Source organism: Empidonax traillii, unplaced genomic scaffold, assembly GCF_003031625.1.
Source record: "Empidonax traillii isolate 1590-97213 ecotype Southwest subspecies unplaced genomic scaffold, ASM303162v1 scaffold57:size2250009, whole genome shotgun sequence".
Classification (NCBI taxonomy): Eukaryota; Metazoa; Chordata; class Aves; order Passeriformes; family Tyrannidae; genus Empidonax; species Empidonax traillii.
Genome location: NW_020955250.1, coordinates 1,806,062 through 1,829,196, shown reverse-complemented (window position 1 = coordinate 1,829,196; position 23,135 = coordinate 1,806,062). Strand labels below are relative to the sequence as shown.

Genomic DNA, 23,135 nt, shown 5'->3' with positions numbered 1-23,135 from the left:
GTGGAGCTTCTCCTAGATTTAACCCCTCTTGAGGGATGACTCAGACCTGAACTCTGCTTTGATTCCATCCGTGCTTTGTTACAAGTCACTGTTAGAAAGGGTACGCCAAACCATCTGTCTCTGACTTGTTTTTGTTAAGGCTCAGAAGCGAATTCCAATTTCATTTGTAACATTTCATATACGTTTGGTCTTTAGTATGCTGGATTATGACACGGAGAACCTAAATTCTGATGAAATCTACAGCTCTCTTCGTGGGGTCACAGAAGCGATTGAAAAGTTTAGTTTCCGTAGTCAAGAGGACCTGAATGAGCCAATCAAACGTGATGGAAAGAAAGACTGTGACATTGTAAGTATTAGATTTATGTCCCCAGGTAAAAAAAAATTTAAAACACTGTGATCAAACCTGGCTGTGGATTGTTAGTGTGCAAAATCCAGTTATTCCTGCTGTGTTCTTAGAAGCATCTTCTGCTTATTGGCTGTTAACTTCTTATACCTTAATTAGGGGTTCCACTAATGTGGTCTCTTGCTCTCTTTGAAGTCTAGTCTCCTGTGAATTGTGCTCACTGGGCTCCTCTTGGAGTCCCATGCAGGCTGGAAACAGGGGTAGTGTCCCTCGGGCTCAGCATGGCTCAGGGATGTGCATGTTGTCAGGTCTGTAAAGGGAAATGTTAGCTCTTAAAATGCATGGATGGTTTCCCTCACAAGCTTAGGACTTGTAATCACTCCAAGTGCACAGCTTATGTAGTATCTTATGCTGCATGAGTGGTTACAGAATTGTCTCCCATGTGTAAAGCCTTTTGTTTTAATTAAATATGCAGCCTTCAGAATTTTTGGGAATCCTTAACAATGATCCTTTCTTAGCAAATTAGTCCTGTTCCAGAGCTTATGATCTTTGCTAGTTTGTGCAGTTTTAGAGATTTTAACTTATATTTAGGAATTTTAGCATAGCATCATGCCCTGTGATCATGAGGGATTTTTGAACAGTTGTAGTTACATAAAAGAGGTGGTAATCCGTTATGTAAGTATTATATATAAATAATACACGTAAATGATTCTATGCCTCTTCCTGTTGGTGGGTGACCTCCAAAAAGCCTACAGCTTCCACAGAATTTGGGCAGTCTCATATCTTTTCTCTCCACTTGATCCCCCAGGTGTCTCGAGATGGTGGCCTTGCTCTCCCTACCGGAGATGTCCGTGGAGGCAGTGACATTGTGGAAGGTGGAAGGATGGCTCTGGATAACAAAACCTCCCTGCTGAACACGCAGCCTCCCCGCGCCTTTTCAGGGCCACGTGCTCGGGAGTATAACCCCTATCCTTATGCTGACACAATTAACACGTACGACAAGACTGCCCTGAAGGAAGCAGTGTTCGATGATGACATGGACCAGCTTCGGGATGGTTTGTATCAGCTCCCTCATAAAACTGCAGGCAGCTTGCTCTCTTTCTGGTATATTTGCGTACGGGTAGTGCTCTCAGATATGTGCCTGCCTGTGCACGTGTTGGGTATTACTTTGCATCTGAGTTGAGGCTTGGTATGAAATACCCTTTGTCTTCATGTCCCAGCAGAACCTCATCTGTGACTACTGAGAAAATGTTATTCCGCAGTTTTGATTCTTGTTTGCCTGAAGTTTCCCTTAAACTAGTCCCTTAATCATCTATATGTATCTGTAGGGACACTATTTTGGGACCTTTCCCTCTTTATGACTGGAATGTCAGTAGCTTGTTGTTACTGAGTGTTTTACTTCATTTTAGTGGTGCTACACCTCAGCTTAATTCTTTTGCAGTACACTGATGAGTCACTGTACTTTTGATCTAAAGGTCAAGCATGTGACCACTGGTTTTGGGTGTGTGTGTGTCTGGGAAAAAAACACGGCAGTTCTCATCTTGTAGAAGTAATTGTTGGAACTGGAAGAAATCCAGTCGTCATCTCTTCCTGGTTCGTTACAAGCCATGTGCAGATTCATGAGCTGTGTTATGAACTCTGGTTATTGGGGGTTAGTCCGATTGTCTTGCCTGCTTGACTGAGGCCACTGGGAATTTGATGCATTTTTTGGGGGGCCCCTTATTACATACACTTTGTTCTGTAGAGGGTCAGTAATCTTGGCATCTTTGATCTGTTCCCCCTTTCTCCAAATGATTTGCTGCCATTTGTCCTAGAAGGACCCATTGACCACTCGGATTTGGTGGCTGATCTTCTGAAAGAGCTTTCCAACCACAACGAGCGGGTGGAGGAGCGGAAAGGAGCTCTCCTGGAATTGCTAAAGATCACAAGGGAGGATAATCTCGGAGTTTGGGAAGAGCACTTCAAAACCATTCTGCTCTTGCTGCTGGAAACGCTTGGAGACAAAGATGTGAGATGTAGATTTTTGTCTTAACTGTACTGTACATTGCTTCATCTGGGCTGATAGTTCCTCCACACTAGTTTAAATGAAACCTGCTACTCATCAGCGATGCTGCACTGCTTGCTTTTTCTTTTGAAGGTTGACAACTCTAGTTTTCACTGTGTTCAGTGATGAGTTTTAAGCTACTGTGAAGTGTACCAGTTTTCCCTCTCCCTCCAGAGCATTACTGATAAATAACTATGAAATTGAACTAGACTCAGAAAAGAAGCTATCTTCCAATTTAGTACAAAAACTATCAAAATTTCAATGGTTGTTCCCTTCTGAGTTAGGATGAAGTTACAAGCTCTTAACTGTATTATACTCATTCCCAAAAAGAAAGATAAAGGCACTCTAGAAGAAATTAATTTCTTTTTGTCTGTTTGGTTTAAAGACACAGGGTATTAGATCTCACTGAATGGGTCTCTGTCCCTTACAAAAATGTCATCAAGAATAAGCTGCTTTTACAGAGGATCATGTTTTGAAGTATTAAAAAAATTACGTTATTATCATAGGGATTGTAATTCCGTAGCAGGGTAGATGGCTGACTTTTTCTCAAGTCGTTGTTCATAGTATAAGCACGAGCTGCTCTGGTCCTACATGTTTAATCATAACATTATCATGCATTTATCAGAATGGTGGCTTTGTCTAAGTACATGCAGGTTGTGCTACTGCATGAATTTTGCAGATGAATAGCAAAATACATGTTTTAAAGGCAGATTAGAATAAAGCAAGTGTTCATCTGCTGAAATGATAGAAGCTCTTTGGAGTGGCCACGGATCAGAAACTTAAAGTAAGTTATGAAAGTGAAGCAGGTGTTACAAATCCTTTCTGCTAATGACCTTTTGATATAAAAGACTAAAATGTAGGTCAGTGTTGACTACAATAACTTCAAGTTCTTGGAAGTAATTTCCATAGGAGTTACAGGAAGAGTTGATTGTACTGCATTAGTACATGAGAGATGGCTTTGTGGCATGGATGAATCCCAGTTTAGTATCTACAAAGCTAAGCGAAAGAGGAAGGGCAAAAATACAGTCTGGCCTTCTTTGTAGATAAATGTAATGCAGACATGCTGCTGTGGGTACAAATTTGTTCTTCATTACCAAAAGAATCTGGAATTTAATGAAGTAAAGTAATTTTGATTTTTTATTGTATCTGTGAGAACAGTCATTTCATGTGGATTTTTGTGCAAGAGCAAGCAAGGAAACCAATTCTGACTTTGTTACTTTGATTACACTGCTCACTCCACTGGAGCTCATAGAGTAAAGTAAGACTTCTGGTGGCGCAGGGAACCACGAGAATTTACTTCTAACTACGATTTTGAGAAGTGACCTTTTCTAATACGAATTTTTCTTGACACAGCATTCAATAAGAGCCCTGGCACTGCGAGTCCTGAGAGAGATCCTACGGAACCAGCCGGCAAGGTTTAAGAACTATGCGGAGCTGACTATCATGAAAACACTGGAAGCACATAAGGATTCCCACAAGGAGGTGAGTGAGCCTTTCAGTGTTGCTATTGAGAAAGCAGTTGAAAACCTGCTGAAGAAACGCCTGTGAGACTTAACAGGAAACCTTGTTGACCCATCTTGACAATAGAACAGATTGATATTAAATCTCCCAAGAAGAGATAAATTTTTGCATTATGAAGCAGTGAGGAAAAAAGTTGGGGCGAACAGAGCTATTTATGTGGACTTGGAGTTACCTGGAATTGTCAACCACTGTTAATCAACTTGCCAGGATTTTCTTGCACATTCTGGAAGAGGTTGATACTATAGTAGGAAAGTGCATGTTTCTTATTTTTTGGAGGATGCTAGGGGCCCTGTGCTGCCTCTGTCTGTAACAGATAAGGATAGAACATGTCCTGGAGAACACAAAGACCATGTTCAAGCAGAACTGTGTGTGAAAACTGAATGGTGAAATTGGGCTATGCTGGAGAACTGGGAACCGGTGAATAACAGGAGAAAATAGACAAACAGGACATGCTGCAGGGGCAGAGGAAGAAGCAAAGGAAAGGGTGAATTGCATTTTCCTTTTGTGAGAGAACTCATATGTAAAACTGAAAGTATTTTGGAGTAAAGCAAGAGTAAAGGGCCATGATAACGTTTGAAGTAGATCAATTCAAATTACATTTAAAGCCAAGCTTTGTAGATTGACTTCCAAGCTGGATCTTTTAATCTACCTTGTGCATGTTGCAAGTTTGAACTAAGCCTTGGAAAGCACTATCAGAATTCCTCTGTAAATCTGTGATGGCTTTGTTACCTAAGACCTTGCTTTGCAATCTAAGACATTTATTCTCCTCTGCAACAGGGTTGTCCTAAGCTAGCAATTTTGGGCACCTCTGTCTGAAGAGATTTGGCCATGAAAAGATCATTGTATAGATGAGATTGCTGTAGAGCATTGTTTAACTAGCACAAAGTTATGTTAGCTGTGGGTAGCAAAAACTGTACTGCCTAAAAATCAAAACAAAAAATACCCTCAAGGAAAGAAACTAACAGGCTGAATTTCTCTAAAACGCAAAAGCAGAAAATATTTAATCCTTTAGTGAATGAGGGCTGCCCTGCTCTGCCTACCTTCCTCTCTCTGATTTAGAGCCTTTGCAGCCCTGTCATTTTCAGTTCAGAGTAATAAGAAGCAGTTGTAAATTGATTTCCTGATAAAGCAGTCAGACAAAACATTATGTTCTGAAGGAGTGCCTTTTATTGGCAAGTCTTCTTGCTAGCATGTTTCTCAGTTCACCTTGACTCAGTGCCCTTTGTATTTTTTGCCTGAGAGTCCATCAAAACTGCATTTCTCGCAGAATTCACTGTCTTTGTGGGACTGATGGGTTTTATAGAGATCAAAAACAGTGTTGAAAATATCATACTTTATGCCTCTGGACTCCCCACCGTATGTTCTTCATACTTGTGGTGTGGAAAAGTTCCTCAGGATTTGCATGAGGTGCCTGCCAAAGAAAAGCTAAGTATGAGTCTGCTACAGAGAAAGTGAAGCTCATGCGAGGAATGAAGGGATGGGAGTTGTGGCACTTCTTTATAGAATAGTTGAGGTGTATTGTTATCACTAAGTAGCTGCTGTGCTGTACATAGCATGGCTTTGATTTACCATGGTTTTGCATAGCATCTTCATAATGAAAAATCAGCTGCTGCAATGGGACCTTTGGGTGACAGCTCTCATAGCAGGACAGTGCAAGAATATTCTTATTTTCCTTCCTGTTGTGTGTTCAGCTGTATTAAGTAGGGGGCCTGGTGCTGGATTTTTTGTTCTGTGTTTTCTGATCCCCGGGTAAACAAAGCTTTCAGAACCAAATGCAGCCCGTGAAAGGCATCATCTGTCTCTCAGTAGTTTGAGAACATCAGCATTCTTGAAGTTAAAACAGGTACCTGCTCTTGAGTATCCACATGAGCTAGGCTAAAGATATACCTGGAAATACGTTTTAGGTATTTTTACCTGTAGCTGGGATTTGCTGATTCAGTTAAGTGTGTGAAAAATTAACTTAAAGAGTTCATTTGGGCATAACCCAGTTGGTCAAACTCCTAGCTCTGGGCCAGAAGGTCACGAATTCCCTTCCTGTGGTGGCCCTTCAGCTCCCTCTCACTGCTGACTTTGCAGCACTGCTCTCTCCAGGAGAGGCAGAGGAGCTGCCCTTTGACTGGTTCCCACTGAGCAGAAGTTTAACTGAAGATTTCACCAATTTGTGATTGAAGGACACTTTCAAAGAATAGCTGAAGAAGGAAGGGAAGATCTGAACAGTTTGTTCTACACTTTTCTTTTTCTCTGTATCAGAGCAGTACTAAAGGCAGTGGTGTACTCTCCTTAGACTACATAAAATGAAATCTTCCTCTGGACTGTAAGAAAGGCTGCTGTATCATCTAGTTAGGTAAAGGTTAATCTCTGTGCCAGTGATGTCCTGATAAGATGTCACTCCAGAGTTTGTTATATTTCTGGATGCTTCTGCCTTGTAGTACAAGACAGGAGTGATCTCTGTTTATGGTTTGAGATCCTTTGATGTGCAACAGGCTGTGTAGTTGTCTGTTCTGAGCAAGGTGTATATGTTTTAGTCTTTCCTACTTGAGTTTCCCCTTCAACACAGGGACTGCTAATTGCTTCAAGTTACTTCTCACATTTCAATTATGTTTGACCAACAGAGAATCAATCCATAGTGACCAAGCAAAGGGAATTTGAAGAGGAGCACAGTACAGAACTGGTAATCTTGGGTATTGTCTCCAAGAAGTTGTCCTACTAAGAGACAGTTCTTTGGAAATCAAGGAGGTTCATTTGTCTACCCAAATTCCAATATTGCTGTTGTTCAGCATGGCCAGGAGAGATGAATGACAAATTAAAATCCACACATTCACTAACCAGCAGATATCACCCCCTACCCCAACTGGGTGCTGCTGATACTTAGTTAAAGATTTTTTTGAAACAAAAAAAGTCTGTGGTTTATTCCAGATCATACAGTTGGAAGTATCATAGCAGTGTTAGCATAGTCAGATCAATTTTGGGATGCCTGGATAATTGGCTGTTTTTCCAAGTAAAGAGAGAAATCTTTAGACAGTTAGGTCTTTGCCATGGCCAGAAGTCTTCTGCCTTCTGTTGCTGAAGGCAAGGTGTGGGATCAGCAGAGTAGCACAGCTGAGAGCACCACATTTCCACACAGGGACAAAGGAGAACTTGGTACCTGGAGCTGGCAGCTGAGTCACTCCTTGTTCTGAGTGCAAATGCGGGAGATTGGCAAAGCACAAACCTCAATGGCAGGTCAAAATTAATGTAACCCTAGGCTACAGACTAGAAGACTCTGGGTTGGGATCCATGTTTAGTTTGCATTTTTTAACTTCATTCTGTTTTTATACTGTTTGTAGTATAACAGTCTATTCAATGCTGTTGATTTAATGGGGTGATGTGAAGAGTCAAGCCTGCTTCAGTCATAACTGGAAATATTTATGGGGGTTGACATGTAAATGCCTTTCACTTACTTTTGGAGCATTAGAACATAATTGAAGTTGTGGATGGTATTAAATCTTGTTGATTTTTATCAGTCTTTGTTTGGAGTTCCTTGGAAGAGAACCATCTTTCTGTTGCCAATCAGTTAATATTAACTCATTTGTTCCAGTGTAGTTACTCACCCATAACTAAGGAGAGATGCTGCCTGCTGACCCAGTACCATTGATATGACATTGCTTCAGATTCATACCAGTAAAATGAGGATAATTTCTTATTACTGTGTATATTAAAATAGAAATAGTTTATTATCTTGGGAATCAGCTGCAAAGTGAAAAATCATAGGATAGATAATTCCCTGCTTCTGTCTCTGCCATTCTGTTTTTCTCTGCCACTAAACCTATAGACTTAACAGATGTGTATTTTCTATGAGTAAGGAAACGATACTGTGCCATATCCTAGATATCTAATTTCTGTATTTTATTATCTAGAAGATCCATAAGCATAATTTATATGAAACACTCTTTGTTGTAACCCTCTAAAAGAGGGAGAAAATGAAGAAATCACAGTTATCCATTAACTATAGATAATTTTTATTATCTTCTAAGGTACTTTTAGACTGGCCTCTGGCTTTTATGGGATTTATAACTGTCCTCTGATTATGGTAGAATCTATGTAGGTTTCTGCAACATTTAGCTTGCTAAAGAAGAAAAGCAGTAAATGATCACAGTCTTGAAGATGAATTGTTATATAGTCCGTGCTGGAAGCTGCCAAGCACTGCAGCTGGGCAGTCACTGATGTTTCATAAAATACGTTTATGTGCTCTATTTCCCAACACATTTCAAGTATTTAGTGCACAGGAGAAGCAGCCTAATCTGCTTCATCTCTGAATCCCTTATAAAAATCGCATTGTTTTTTCATCTGCTTAGCACTCCCCATTGCTGAGGCCACTTCCTGCTTTGAAACCAAGTCCGTAATTGTTTGTTCCTGTCTGGATCAGACTGTAAAGCCTTCAGGGATGGGAGTTTGCCTGGCTGGTATTGGTAAACCTCCATCCCCTCCAGCTTAGATTATACAGGCTTTAAGTAACCACCTCTAGATGGCAAAAATTGACTCAAAAACATAGCCACATGCCTCCTAAGCCTCAAAGCAAAACCTTGTCTTCTGCTTAATAAAATTCTCTGGTTCTCTGCGTGTTTCACAATGGTGTACAAAGCCTCAAAGCCTTTTCAGTGGGGTTTCACCTGCACAGCCTCATCCCCTACAACTTTCTGCAGAGACAGTGTAACTAATAATCATGGCAAAGCACTCCAGCTTGAGGTTCTATGTGCAGTTCTCATCTACGTGTGGAGGTGCTGCTTTGCTGAGATCCGAGCTTGTTACACTGATGCCCTGTGCAGCACATGGACCTGGCATGTTCTGCCTAAAGTGAGTCAGGACATATTTTTCTTTCCTTACTTGCCAGTAGTTTGTGTCACTTCGAAGCAGAAATGAAATTACCAAAACTCTTTAGAAAGCTGCTGCATATTGGCCAAGAGCATATTGGCACAGATAAGCTGTTTGCTGCAGCCATCAGGCAGCAAACACCATCTTAATGCACTGAGAAGTAGCTGAACAGAAGAAATCAGGTGGAAGAGATGGAGTCTCAGTTCTGGTTATCTTAAGTGAGCAGGATCCCATGGCTGCAGTGCATCGTGAATCAGGCAAACCAGTGGGAACTGTCATATAGAGTTTGTCCAGCATATTTTGTAGAACTTTGATACCAATGTACTTTTCTATTAAAAGAAAGGATCTGTGACAGGTGACTACTGTCCTGATCACACAGTTCCTAATACTGCACGTCATCGTATCCCCTCCCATTGAAATCAGAAAACTTTTCATGTGCATATTCCTGGAACTGCCTAACCTGTTACTTTGATGCTTACACCTTGATAACAGTAAGGAAGACATTGCTAGAAGTGAACTGTCTGTGTGCTACACCTCTCTGGCTTTGTGCATGTGAATATGGTTCCTTCCCTAAAGCAAACTGGGTGGAAGTATAAAAATTTCTCTCTTTTGTGCGACCCACTAGAAAAGTCTTAATGCATCACAGATGTCTTTCAAGGAACCCACCAGCAAACACAGCTTATGTTATGCCAGCAGAAGTCAGGCTGAATCTAGTCTCCAGTGTGTAGAGCATAAGGTAAGGGTTTGGAAAGGAGAAGAGCCTGCTGCTTTAAGGCCAAGAGCTATCTCCTAAATCTACATTCTTGGGCTGCCTGCCTCGTGTTGAGCGATGTCGAACTAACCAGTTCAAGCCATGGTTTGTTTTAAGTTTTTACTGTGAGGTAAAATCATGTTTGTGACATACCTTACACACAGCTTAGTGTCTGTGTTTTTAAAGCAAGGCTTGCTCTAGTCTTTCACATCTTGCTTCAGAGCCACCCTTTTGAACCTGCTGCTTCCAACTGCCATCATCATTTGATGTGTTTGCTAGTTTTCTTTTGTATTTCTGAGATCCCTGAGAATAATTATGTTAGGTCAGACGAAAAGCTTGCTTCACTTGATACCCTACCTGACTAACTGTCAAGAAGAAAGCATACAGTGATGCTTCCCTGTTGATATTCTTCCTCCTTCCAGCTGTATGAAGCTTAAAGCCTTCCCATGTGAATAGTTCTGCCTGACTCTCTGTGTGTTACGGCCTTTTTATTCCTTTTCTAAATGTGTCACACTTTTAATCCTATTGTGACAGTGAGTTCCCCAGTCTGAGCATGTAGCAAACAGCAGCCTTTCATTTTCTTGGATTTCATAGCCACTACTTACTGTGGTGTTACTGCTAGTGTGAGTCATTCCTGTCACTTCCAGATGTGTAGCTGTTGATCTTGCCTTCAAAGATGGGAGGAAGACCTGTTGCTTGATGCTGTTTGTTCATTTCTCCCACTCCTTTTCTTTTTTAAGGTTGTTTCACTCTGCTGGTCAGGTTAAACACCTGATTTAAAAAGATAGTTGATTTTTTTGATATTGTATGGTATGTACAACTTGCAAGTCACAAGTGTTGCGGCTCATGGCAAAATATCTTTGCTAAACTTTACTATAATTGCACGTTCTTGTTGCCAAATGACCTGGCAGTTGGTATATTTGATGACGTGCTGTCCTGTGTGTGGGAATGCTGCTGATTTCTCTGGCGTTACGAGGTGAGCAGGATTCAGAGTGGGTTGGTGAATGCTCAGGGACATGCTTCCCCTCGTGGGATACAGAGTCCCTCTGGATGGCTGAACGTTTTGTTTTGCTAAAGCCAGAAGGAAAAAGAGGGCTGGTGCTTGCACTGCAGAAGGGTGGCATTTGACTTTCTGTGCCAGCAGGGATTAATTTGTCTTTTTGGCTCGTTCTCCACTGGTGTTGTCCTACCCTTTCCTATGCCCTGTCGCCTGCCCATCCTTCCCAAGGGAGCCAGGAGTAGTTACCTACAGAGGCTGATTCAAGCAAGCATGTCAGCACATGCTTTTGAATCCTGTTGATGTCAGTGATACTTCAGCTTGTTATTAAAATTAATCATATGCTCAAGGGTTTGCTGAAGTGTGGCTGAGATGCAGGCGCTGTCTGCCAGATGTGCTCGTGGAAGGCTTGGAAGTCTCCCTGGTGCTGTCACATTTACAAGCTAATATCAGCAGGAAGCATACTGGACATGTGTAATACATCCTTCTGTGTTCAGGGAGAAGGCACTGCAGGGAGAAGGGATGTGAAATACCCAACCCCTCTGTAAATGTGGCCAGATCCTTGCTAGAAATGGGCAGCTATGCTGGAAGGAGGACTGGCAGGGGCATAAATAATTCCTGAGTCTTCACAACTTTCCTTGCTCACCTTATGATGTGTAAAATATGTGTGGCCTTTGTTGCTATGGAGCCATTTCTTGTTTTGTGAAAAATTACAACTGTATTTTAATGCCCCTTGTGCTTGGAGTTGGTTAATAGGCTTTAAGAAAAGATTTTTGTCTCGTGCACTTGCCTCATACCTTCAACTTAATATGCATAGTAACCTGTATGCAAACAGGATATGGAGTTGTAACCCAGACAGAATACTAACTGAAATTTTTACATACAGTTTTTCTACAGTAGTATTTTACAATAGTATTTTAGGTCAGAGTCTGACCATAGGTGCATACTAAAATATTGTTGCTTTCTAACCAAGAGAATATAATAAGATTTGGTGTTTTTTTAAAATTTTCTCTTAGTGTGTTGTGATATATGTGCAGGCTTTTCTTTCTGAGGGTGTTTGAAAACATTTACCAACAGTATTTGGCATTGTTGCAAAACAAAATCCCAAGTGCTTGTGTCCAAATAGTTGTAGTTGGGGCTTTTGAGCCAGTGGCTTGTTAGTGAATGTAGTTAAATTGATTGCAGGATACCAGAGCTCTCTATAAGTCCACTGCACTGTTTGTGGAAAGCAGACATCAGAAGCTGCAGTGCCAGGAAGTGGATTCCTTTAAAGGAGACCTTCTGGGAGCCCCTGACTTGATCCACTCAGCAATTCAACTCTGTGGTGTCAGAGCTTCGTGTTAGGTTTCCCTTGAGCACTGGGGTGTTTCTCTCCTTTGCCAACAAAATCACACAGTGCTTGCTCCTAAGCTAGTACTGACTTATGTGGAAAAATATTAACTTTCATGCTTCTTACATGTGAAAATGAAGAGGAATTAGCAAAGAAATAGCTGGAAGAGGGAAAACTTGCTGGAAGTGGGAAAGCACGCTTTTGGTTCTGCATGGTTTCTCATTCACAGATGTTTCAGGATGACATTTTTTTTAGTATTGTCCACATTGTGGATTGCCATTCTTTTTGGAATATGTCTTAATATTATAATTAAATGCAGAGAAAGGCCTGGAGTAAATGGAGCATTTGGACAGTTTTTCTTCTGTAAATGGGGCACTGATGCAGAAGCAGTCAAAATCTCAGGTTATTTCACCATCCTGCCTCTGCCTTGCCTGCATGCATTATTTGTGCTGTATGAAGTATCTGAGATCCCATTCACTGTTGGATCTGCTTTAGAGGATGCCAGAAGTCAAGTGGATGACTTTGATTATTTCCTGGGTATACAAGTGTCTTGTGCCATTCCTCTTTTAGGGAGGTAGCTGTCAGCATGTCTGCAAGATTATTGTTAGTACTGTGGCTGTGATACAAAGACTGTGGGTGAATCAGGCTTTGTAGATGGATATGATCTCTTCTGGTCACAGTTCATTGCTGCTATCTTGAAGGTCAGTTAAACCTTTCAGGAAAATATTTTGTAGTCCAAACAGGGAGACATTCTTGTCCTAGTGAGGACTGAAGTAATCTTCCAGATATTCCTGATTCATGCATTATCCCCAGTAGTTGCTTAAAAGTAATGAAAGCTTGTCTTCTTTTAAGGCTTTGCTAGAGGTACATCCGTGGGTTGCCTTAGTCAAACAGAAATCCCTGAGTTTTATACCATCACACTGTGTGGAAGAGGAGAATGAGGCAAATTCAGCAGCTATGGCTTCAGTTTAAGGGATAGTGATGGCTTGATTTATTTGCATTTTTGTGGTTTGCCTGGGACAGGTGTCCTAGTGCTGGTTGCAGAGTATTCACTTCAGACAACCCCAGGTAGCTCAGGTTTAGGAGGAGTTAAAGAACCAGTGCTGGGCATCTGAGCATCACACACAATCAGGAAAGAGGGGGTGCTTTGAAAGGCTGGATTAATGCTCCTGGGCTCAGGGTTAGGGACTGCCTGGGGCTAACTGGGAAGTCTTAAACATGAGGATTTGTGAATGCTTCTTTCTTCTTAAAATTGAGGTGTTGGATTTAAATCTGCCCACCGGGGCATCTCTGTTCACTCAGGATTTACCTTCCCTTAAAAGTAAACCTGAACACAGGGGAGCAAGTGAGGATGAGAAAAAGCATCCTCCATCTCTTGTATTGTAACAAGAACACGAGGAGCAAAAGGTGTGTTATTTGTGGCCAGGAAGAGTGCAACCAAGAGGAAGCTTCATTTTGTTGCCTGGCAATTAGCACAGACACTTGAAAAAAAGAAAACCTGCCTTCCCATCCTGTTCTTTTTTATCCAATTACTGCTGAATGTAAAATGAATAAATTCTCATGGGAGGAGAGACCAGATTTGGGTCTTTCCTCTTTGAACTAGCTGTCCTACCTGCTGGGGAACAGTGGAAGTTGTGAATTTGCCTTCCCCTGATGGAAGAATGGAGTTGAATTTAGGATCTCCCTTGCTTTGTGTGACTGCTTAACAATTTGGGCTAGTTGCAAAAGGTGACTGTTGCTGCTGCTTCCACTTGTTCTTCCTCCCATTTTGTATAGTGATCCCAGTTACACGTTCTGAGAGTGCAGCTGCCTGGTCAGGGACTCCCTAAAGCCTGTTTGTGTGTGTAGCCTGGTTTTGAATACAGCATAATCTATTTGGGAAATGGCAGGACACCCCTGTGTAGCCTCAGATGTCTCAGCTTGGGCACCCGAGCACTTGGCAGGCGAGATACTAAAAGGTGCAAGAGTGCCATTCGGGGCAGTGTTTAAGGAGATAAATTTTGTGTAAGTCTAAGCTTGTGGGTTTAGGTTCTTTGACAGTGGCTGGAGAGATGCCAGCCTCCTGCTTCTCTTGGGATGGGAGTGCCTGTCTGTCTTAGGTGACAGATGATTTTCTCTAACTAGCCACAACTTTGGCACTTTGGTTACATTAGGCAGGATGGACATTTTGCCACTGGCTGGAACAAAGACATCACTGGAGGCAAAGGATGTGAATTCTTGGAGTCAGTCACCTCTCGATAGAGCCTCCTGCAGATCTGTTAATGAACATCCCCGCGTGTATCCTGGCAGTCACTCCCAGCACACTCCAGCGGTGTTGGCTGTCAGGTGTGACCTCATTAACATCAGGGTTTGCTCTGCTTTCATTCCAGGTCGTCAGAGCTGCCGAAGAAGCTGCTTCCACGCTGGCGAGTTCCATCCACCCCGAGCAGTGCATCAAGGTGCTTTGCCCTATCATTCAGACTGCAGATTATCCAATTAACTTGGCTGCCATCAAAATGCAGACAAAAGTCATCGAGAGGATTTCCAAGGAATCGTTGCATCAGCTCCTACCTGATATCATTCCTGGGTTGTTACAGGTACTTAACCCTATGTCACTGCTCCTGAGTACAGACAAAATTCAGTAATGTGTTAGGTATGTGACCTAAGAGAGAATGATGGACCTTCTGGAGCCAGATTTTGGTAAATTGAAGTTTTAAACCCTTAATTTTTGGTAAATTAAAGTTTTTGTATTTGAGTTTTCTGATGTTTTTAGTGTTAAGGAAAACTCAGGTTCCTATGTGTATATTCCACAGTTAGATGCCTTGGCCTGAGTCCTAATAAGCCAGTAGCAGCCATGTAATAAATGTGAGAGTAGGGGTTAACAACATCTTATGCTGTCTCTTTACATCTTGTAGTCCCCTTGAATTCTGCTGAGCTGTTCTGTGCTTTGATGGTACTTTGCAGTTGAATTTGAATCCCAGCAGGCAGGCTGCTCCTTTCTTCTTGCCTCTCTGAAACTACCCGCTGACTTCATTCAGTCTCTTTTTCATAACCCTCTCAGGCTGGGTGGGGAGCTGTGTTTTTGTCAGTGCAAAGGCTTGGGTTTACACTGTGAATTCAGTTTTGAGCACTGGCTGTAGCGTGTTGTCTTCTGGTTCACTGCACAAGCAGCTGGTGGTGCCAGCGGTTGGGATGAGGCTGCAAGCAAGAAGAAAATAAGGGAAGTGGCAGTGAGGGAGGAAAGAGATTATGTGTGTCTATGGGGGAGAGACTGTGACAGGAACAAATCAAACAGTGTGAAAGGGAAGACATGTTTGTGTGGGTAAGACTTCATGGAGAACTGGGATAAAGAAGCCTTTGTGGCGAGCATAAAATGTTGGAAGGACAAGAGCAAAGTCAGAAATTCCCCTTATGCATCCTGGTATTCATCCCAATTTTGTAGTGTCAGCTCTTGCAATTCTTTTCTTAATTCTCAACTTCTGGGAATTGGACAATTCTGTATTGATCTAAACTTTTGTTGTAAAATGGTTTTAGCCATAATTGTTGGAGACAACAACATGAACAGTGAAGCTTTGCTGCATTGGAAAAGTTTGGGAGCAGCATGTCTTTAAAAAGGCTGTTATGTCTTCTTAAATTGCTTCCATGTCTTTAAATGGTTCTTGTTTCAGAGCCTAGTTTGTCAGTGATATTTTCTTACCTTAGAAACTCATAGTGATCAAAGAACTCTACTCCTTACATTTGGGAAGTATTTTGGGATCCTGGCTGAAGGACTGCATGTGGAGAGTATCACCTTTATGCTTGTTTCCCATGCTGAGGGTCCTGGCAGAGCAGTGAAGAGGCGAGGAGTGTCAGACAGCAGCAGTATGAGCACGAGAGTGCAGTTCAACAGCCTGGAGTGGGATCCCCATGAACAGATGGGATCTCTGGGAAAGAAAAGGGTGTGGCAGGGGAGACCTGTGGTGCTTGCCCTGGTCCTGAAGAGGAGCCCTGGCTCCCTTGGAGCCTGGGAGACAAAGCTGAGCTGCAGGGGACTCTCCCATGCACTGCCTTTCAATACTCTCAGGCCACAGAGAGCTCTGAGCTTGTATCATCTCCTGGGTGAACACTCCAACCAGTGAGCTGCGCAGTTAAATGCCAGGGGAAGAAGCAGCCACTGCCTTGCAGCAAGTTGGCAGATGGAGAGGTGGAGTGACAGTCCCACTGGCACAGTCAGAGCAGGCTCTGCCAACCCAGTGCCCGCCAGGATACAGCCCTCTCAGGCCTCAACACCACATGGATCTGCCTGCCCCCATGGGAGCAATTTGGGATGCACATGTAAGAATAATCCCAGGCCCACAGGGAGAGTTGAGGTTAAGCAGAGGCAACTGATGGGTTTGGGAGCCTTTGGGTTGGAATCCACAGGGACCTTGCTTCCCAGCTGTTCTCCCAGCAGTGGATTTTGTTCCTCTGCTGTGGGCCTGGCTTCAACCTTTTCCCCACCACGATCTTCAATAGCTTGGTGTTTCTCTGAGCTCACTGAGGTCTTCTGCTTTTCTAGCTCAGTGCTCTGTGAGATTTCAGACTGTCATTTTGGGCTGTGCTTGGACCCTGCAGCTACAACAGCCCAGCTGAGCTGCATCCCTCCTCTGGCTTTCCTGGCAGAGATCACCCGGCATCCGGAGGAACCAGCATCCCATAGGCTAAAGTCATGTCTGTGTTTCTCATGGGATGGGGTGGCTGCTTTGCTTGAGCTTAGGACTGATGTCACCAGCTGCTCAGTGACCTGGTTCCTGGCCTGAGCTCTGCTCAAGCTGCCTGAGATCAGCACATGGACAGGGGTCTTTCAGTATCTTCTCTCCTGTGGTATTTCCTACCTGGCAGGTGGGCTCCCCTCCAAGAAGCCCTGACCATCCAGGATAGCACATGGTCATCTGCACTGAACACAGAAGTGTCTATATCTGACAGATTCCCAAGCTCATGTTAGGAAACTGTGTGTTTAACATTAAATAACGTTAAATTGTTATTTAATGCTGTAAATAACAAGATATTAATAACTTAGGGCAGCAGTAAGTAATAACAGAAGGAGCAGATAGGATGTCCTGGGTGGTTGCGTTCTCTTGCTCTTCGAGTATTCAGGTAGCAAACTGTTACATTAAGAAGGGCCTTTCTGTTGACACGTCAGTAGAAAGGTCAACCACATTTGCAAAACGGACATCATCTCTGTAGCCTATTGCCCAGGAAGGGTGTTGGGGAGTGCTGTTTGTCTTCTGACCCTTTTGTCTTGTTTCGTAGGGTTACGATAACACAGAGAGCAGTGTCCGTAAAGCCAGCGTGTTTTGCCTGGTGGCAATTTATTCAGTAATTGGAGAAGAACTGAAACCTCATCTCGCACAGCTCACAGGAAGCAAGGTACAGGACTAATGTGTGTCTGATGTTTTGATACTGCAAGCTGTTCTGCGGGCTATTACAAACGGCAAGGCCTCACTGCAGCTCTGGGTCAAGTTCCCTGTGCTCTGTTAAATCCTGCCTCACCCTGACAAATACCACCAGGACAGCTTTTGCTCACCAGTGTGAGCATTTGAAATCCCACTAAGAAAATTCTGATGGGGTTCAGAGATTGGTTTCATGATGTATTTGATCCTGTGTAACTGCAAGTTGCCACTGAGCAGGTCCTTCCCACTTCACCCATGTGTGCCTTAACTTTGGTGTTGCCTCCCGGGGCAACTGTGCAGTGTGTTGGATCAGCTACTGCTCTGGCTGAAAACCAGATCTGCAATCCAAATTCAATACCTTTCAGTCTGCCTTGTGGCTGCACAGGTAACCTGGTGCAGAGAATGATGGGAATGCATGGCTGGGATGGTGGGAGAACAGGCCCTCTCAGCACCACGTTTTGATTAGTGATGGTAGAAATGCAGGTAAAGCTTCACTCTTAATAGCACAGCACATGGGTCCCTCTCCTTCTGGGACAACAGCAAGCTCAAGTGACCCTTCAAAGGACTTTGTGCCCTGGAGTCAGGCTAACTCAAAGCAAAACTCAGATTCTGACCTGATGCTGCAAGTGAAACCAAGCCCTTAATTCAGCTCTGTCCTTCAGACAAGAGCTGGACATTTATGTTGAAGTGGGTAGTGCTTGATTGCTTTTCAGAGCTGCTCAAGAAACCATCACAAAATTTTTTTCTCCCATCTAAAGTTGTCATACACAAGATTTCTGTGCAATTTTAAGATTGATTTTGTAATTTTTTGTTTCTGAAATAGATCTCTGCTTATGAATAGCTATTTAGTTCGGAGAGCTTCATTCTGTCATTTTGAAGCAATAATTTCTTTCATTGGTAGGAAGTGTGATGTAGGCCAAAACAACCTGAGACTGAAACACTTGGATTTTATTTTTGTGTTGTCTCGTCCTTAAACAAATTACTTGGGCCTCCAAATTGCTCTGGAAAGAGACATCTATGGTTGCTGAGGTTTGCCTCGTTCCACTTGGGCTGTTAGGAAATTCCCCTATAAAATGTTGTAGAGGCTTTATTATCCCAGTATCCTAGGTGCCACGGACTCACTCCACCACATAACTAACTATAAACATGTGAGTAATTCTTCTGGGTTTATGCAGACTGCCTGCATGTTTAAAAGTTAAATGTGAGCATGAGTCATTACAGGATCTGGAGTTAGGGTGGCAAGGCGGAAAAAGAAAACAAATCCATGGAAAGGAAGTATATAGCCATAATTACTGCAGTTTTACTAGATGTACCAAGTTAGTAAAGATATAATGTCATTGAAAATGAACATTTTCTAAAGCACAGAGAGTTCAAGGTGTTTCCTAGGAAGGACTCGTGGCTCTTGGGTCACCAGTGTGCCTGCAATCCTGCTAACCTCTGTGGGAATCCTGCTTGACCTGAGCAGGCTGCAGGATTGAGTCTGTGAGCTGCTTGCTGGCTGCTGAAGTGAAATGCAAGAGGCTTTTCTAAATCCCATTAAATGTGTCTGTAACTTCAGTTGGACTGGGCATGCCTTCCTGCCTCTGTTCTGAAATATGGTCAGTTTGGCTTCTGTTTTTCCTCCAGAGTGCCCTGTGTCAACTCACTTAAAACTGAGCTCACCACAGAATGCGAGTTTTTTAGATTTGCAGTCAGCTTGTACCCACCTGTTTTTCCTGGAATTTTCTCCTGATGTTTGTTTGTTTCTTTCAGATGAAGCTACTAAACTTGTATATAAAGAGGGCCCAGACCACCAACAGCAACAGCAGTTCCTCTTCAGATGTTTCAACGCACAGTTAATGGAGATATGTGGACATATGTGTAGACATAGAAGCAATCAACGGTGCCTCTCAGAGACCTTTCTGCTACTCTTCACTGGCGCGCTCCATCAGCTTAAGGAGGCCATGCAGATATTTATTGCAATCAGTATTTTAGTCCCTTAAAAGCTTTTATGTAGAATCTTACTGGTATTGAATGTAAAGGAAGCAAGGTCTGTGTTACAGTCTTCATTAAAAGTGAACAACAGGAAGCCATACTTAAACATATTGGTATAGCCTGCTGAGATCTCAGAAATATGTTTAGGTTAGCGTTCCAACACTGAGTCCAAGAACCCGGACGCGTGTAAAAGTCAAACAAATCTTGTTGGTTTAGTTTATCCCCTCTTTTGGTTTCTGTGTGCTGATTACCTGCTCTCTCCCCGCAGCCATTCTGGCTAGGTTCTCCTCTTCTTACAAGTCTTGTGTTCCTGTTTTGTACTCCCTGTTGCAGCTTGCCTGACTTGCAGGGCTCTCCATGGGGAGATCTTTGCAGATGTGGCTGTGATTCCAGCCTCAGATGCTTTAATACTAAGAGATACCAAGTGAGTAATGAAAAAGTAGGTTCTTTATAAACACCTGAGTTTTTGTACATAGTTCTGACAGACCCTGGATGGGCTGATTTCTCTGTAACTGCTCTCCAGCCAGCTGTGCTGTGCATAACAGCTGGGATCTTGCTCCTTTCACTGACTGTGTAAATATTTCTCCCCTCTCAACCCATTTGGCTCTTTTTCATATGCTTAAAAGACTCTCCAGCTTACTTCTTACTCCCCAAAGGGAACCTGAGACCCAATTCTGGGACTGATGTCTGCGAATAGGATGGTGGAGTTAGGTGGGTGGGGGTTGGGGTAGGCTCTGTGTGTGTTCATGGGTGGACAGTGAGAGCCGGCAGAGCTGTACCTCAGTGCCAGATGGTTTTTTTTTTGAAGTCTGTAGCATCAAAGGGCTGATCTGCTGCTCTGACTGACCCACTGGTGCTGGGTGGTGAGTGGCTTTGTCCCCGCAACTCCTGTGTGCTTTGGGCAAAATGTTCATCCCAGAGGACAGAAAGGGTGTCCAAATCTGAGCAGAAATACCACACTGGAAGCACCTCTGAACCAGCTGGGACAGTGCTGGTTGCCTGCCACAGCCCCTCCTGTGCCTGAAGACCCTGCAGTGCTGTTAACTGCCTTCAGAAACCTCCTCCTTCCTGGCCATCCCCACGCACAGGCCTGCATTTCGGGTGCTCTGCATTTCGGAGCAGTGCAGAGGGCCCTTGCTGGCACTGCTGTCAGCAGGGTGCTGGGGGGGGAGGGTGCAGCAGGGCAAATCCTTTTGTAGCCTGATGACACAGACCAGGTCAGAGGCAAACCAGCAGCAGTCAACTAACACTCAGCACCACCCTTTCCCAAATGAAGACCCTTCTGTTTGCAAAGGGGGAGCTCCCCCTGTCTCTGCCTGTAACCAGGGAAAGCAGGATGTTGCTGATTAGTGCTGTGTTTGGCCCTGGGCTGGATCCTGGCTGATGGGCCTGCCCACCCCAAACCTGCAGTAGATCACAACTGGGGTTTTGTCCCCAGTGCCAGTGACGCAAGAGGATGGTGGCCATGCAGCTTATGGCTGCAGCTGTGGTGATGGATGTATGTTCCCTGGCTGCTCTCGGTGCCTTGGAGTTTTTCCAGCTCCCTCCATTTCCACTTTGGGGAGCTGAAGGGACACCTTGGGAACATACTGAGAACATGGGACTTTCCATTACTGCAGCAGCGAAGGGTAAAGCCTTCCATCAGTTCATCCCTCTGTGTCTCCCTGAGGAGCTATGCTGGGAGCTGATGCTTGGTGCCAGCTCCTCTCCCAGTCCTCATCTCAGGGGAAATTGGGCTGGTGGGGACTGTGATATTGGGCTGCAGAGCTTGTTGCTCCTTTTCCTGCTCGCATGAGAGCAGAGAAGGTGACCACCTCCTGATTTATACGTGTCCAGGCTTTTTCTAGCTGCAGGGCTAGTTCCCTCATCTTTCCCAACAAATAATACCGTGGCAGGAGAAACTGTGTGCAGTCCTGGTGTGTGGAATTCTGCAGGCTCAGAGAAGCCATCCTCACTAAAGGAAGGACTGGCTGCTCCATAGTTTGTGTCTCCCTTTCTGTGGACCATTTCTTTTCAACATCATTCAATATGCTTGTCAGAATGCTCTTTTTAAAATTTTTTTGAATTATTCAAATTTTATTTTAACACAAATTTATTTTTCCTTTTGAGGAAATATTCAGCTGACTTGTTGGCAGCAGTTAGCTGTCTTGTTTGAATTTTTAGTAGTGGGTTAGGTTTTTTTGGGGGTGTTTTGTTTTGTTGTTTTCTTTTTTTTTTTTTTTTAAATTTGTACTTCTAACTGCTTAGTATTTATGCCTTTCTTTCTCCCCATCTCAGTTCAGCATCTTCTGTTCCAGTTCTGGGGTTCAGAAGGTCAGCACAGTTGACCAGGTGTTGATTAGTCCCTGCCAGCTGTGATGGAGCTTGGTCCATCATCGTTTGCTGTTTGTTGGTTTGATTGTTGGTTGGTTTTTTTTTTCTTTGAATGGCACACTGTAGCAAATCTCCGGGAATTGAATTCCTTTTCATATGATTTTATATATTTTATAAAATCCTGTTAGTATGCACTGAGAGTGAACGCACTGTAACGTCCCTGACCTGACACCTCAGTGGGAGTCGGCAGCTCGTCCTTGCAAAGGCGCGTGACCTGCCGCGGGCAGCGACCAGCCTGCGCCCTCCCATGTCATTGGCACCCCTGGGGCTGCACGTGGTAAAATCAGGCCTTACTTTCTGAATCAAATTCAGTTCTGTTTGTCAACAGATGCTCATTAATGTGCTACTTGATTTCGTTACGTGAGTCAGTCGAGGACTGTCCATCCTTTGAGTACTCTAGAAGTGTGTTATACCTGTATACAGTAGGGAGCATTCTGCTTTAGGTATTTATAAATCATTGCGTATAATGTACATAGTAAGGTTGTTTAGTATGTTGAACATGACCCAATTTTTATTTTGTGTTACCTTTGAAGTGCTCAAAGGGCTAGCTCTGAATGTCACCTCTCTGATCTCCAGTTTTGACTTCAACAAGCTGTACAATCATTTTGTTTTCTCTTCAGCAAGCATAAAGGTCTCTCTGGCTACAGATCACAGTGTCCACGCATGCTTGCAGAGGAAGGTCTGCATGCTGCAGTGTCTCACCGCACCGGTGAAGCTTGTGTTCACCTTCTCCTGGCAGTAGCCACCTACTGCAACTGCCTTTTTTTTTTTTTTCTTGCTGCCCATTACGCAGGGCTTCAATTTTTCATAACCTTTAAAAAAAAGAAAAAAAAAAGTTTGAAAAAAAAAAGAAGGAAAAAAGTGTATTTTCTTTGCCCACCATGCTTTAAAAATCTGAATGGGAGAAAACTCTCAGCAGACAGCAGCTCTTGGCTGCAAGGTTGCCGAAATCTCAAATGTGGATGTTTTTTCTGCCATTGGCTGCACCAGTGCTCCGTGGGCGTGGGCAAATACAGGCTCCATCTGCCCCACAGGTCTACGTACTGTAGTTCTCATGTAGTTCAGAAATACCGAGGCATGTGGCTTTCTTAAGGTACACTATGTGTGCTTGCCTGGATTACAATACAATACAAGACTGTCTTTTTAATTGCTTATTACTAGCTTACCAATAACCTGTATAAGTAATGTAACTTGCATCTTTGTCATCAAAACCTTTTCTCCCCACCCCTTTATTTATCAAGCATAATATTACATATTAAGGGACAGAAAAACTAGACCTTTGTAGTATACAGCAGGACGTTGCTAACAATGTTTTAAATGGGAAGTAAAAAAACGCTCTGAAAAATGCCAGCCATGAGAAATGACTTTGTTGGCACCGTGTTCATGCGCATGTATTTTTTTCTATTTTTTCCGCTTTTGTCATGTTACATCCATATCTGTATTTATATCTTATTTGTTTCACTTTTGAGTGTATCATGGCAATTGTACAGATGTTTTTTGTTAACATTTACGTGATAGAATTTGCTAAAAAAAAAAATTAAAATAAAACCTTTTGAGTTTG

General features: G+C 43.2%; 1 protein-coding gene across 10 annotated transcripts in view; it reads left to right on the top strand.

Annotated features, from left to right (window-relative positions):
- Window positions 1-22,733, top strand: part of CLASP1 (cytoplasmic linker associated protein 1) — a 177,675-nt gene extending 154,942 nt beyond the window's left edge. For 6 of the 10 annotated variants that reach the window (XM_027879746.1, XM_027879747.1, XM_027879750.1 and 3 more), the window contains 7 exons: window positions 196-346; window positions 1,152-1,398; window positions 2,158-2,351; window positions 3,741-3,869; window positions 14,207-14,413; window positions 17,088-17,204; window positions 18,980-22,733. In XM_027879746.1, coding sequence (XP_027735547.1) covers window positions 196-346; window positions 1,152-1,398; window positions 2,158-2,351; window positions 3,741-3,869; window positions 14,207-14,413; window positions 17,088-17,204; window positions 18,980-19,066 — 1,132 coding nt within the window. In that variant the 3' untranslated portion in view covers window positions 19,067-22,733. The remainder of the gene's footprint in view (window positions 1-195; window positions 347-1,151; window positions 1,399-2,157; window positions 2,352-3,740; window positions 3,870-14,206; window positions 14,414-17,087; window positions 17,205-18,979) is intronic. The other 4 variants (XM_027879748.1, XM_027879755.1, XM_027879754.1 and 1 more) reach the window with 1 other exon arrangement.
- The last annotated feature ends 402 nt before the right edge of the window (window positions 22,734-23,135 follow it).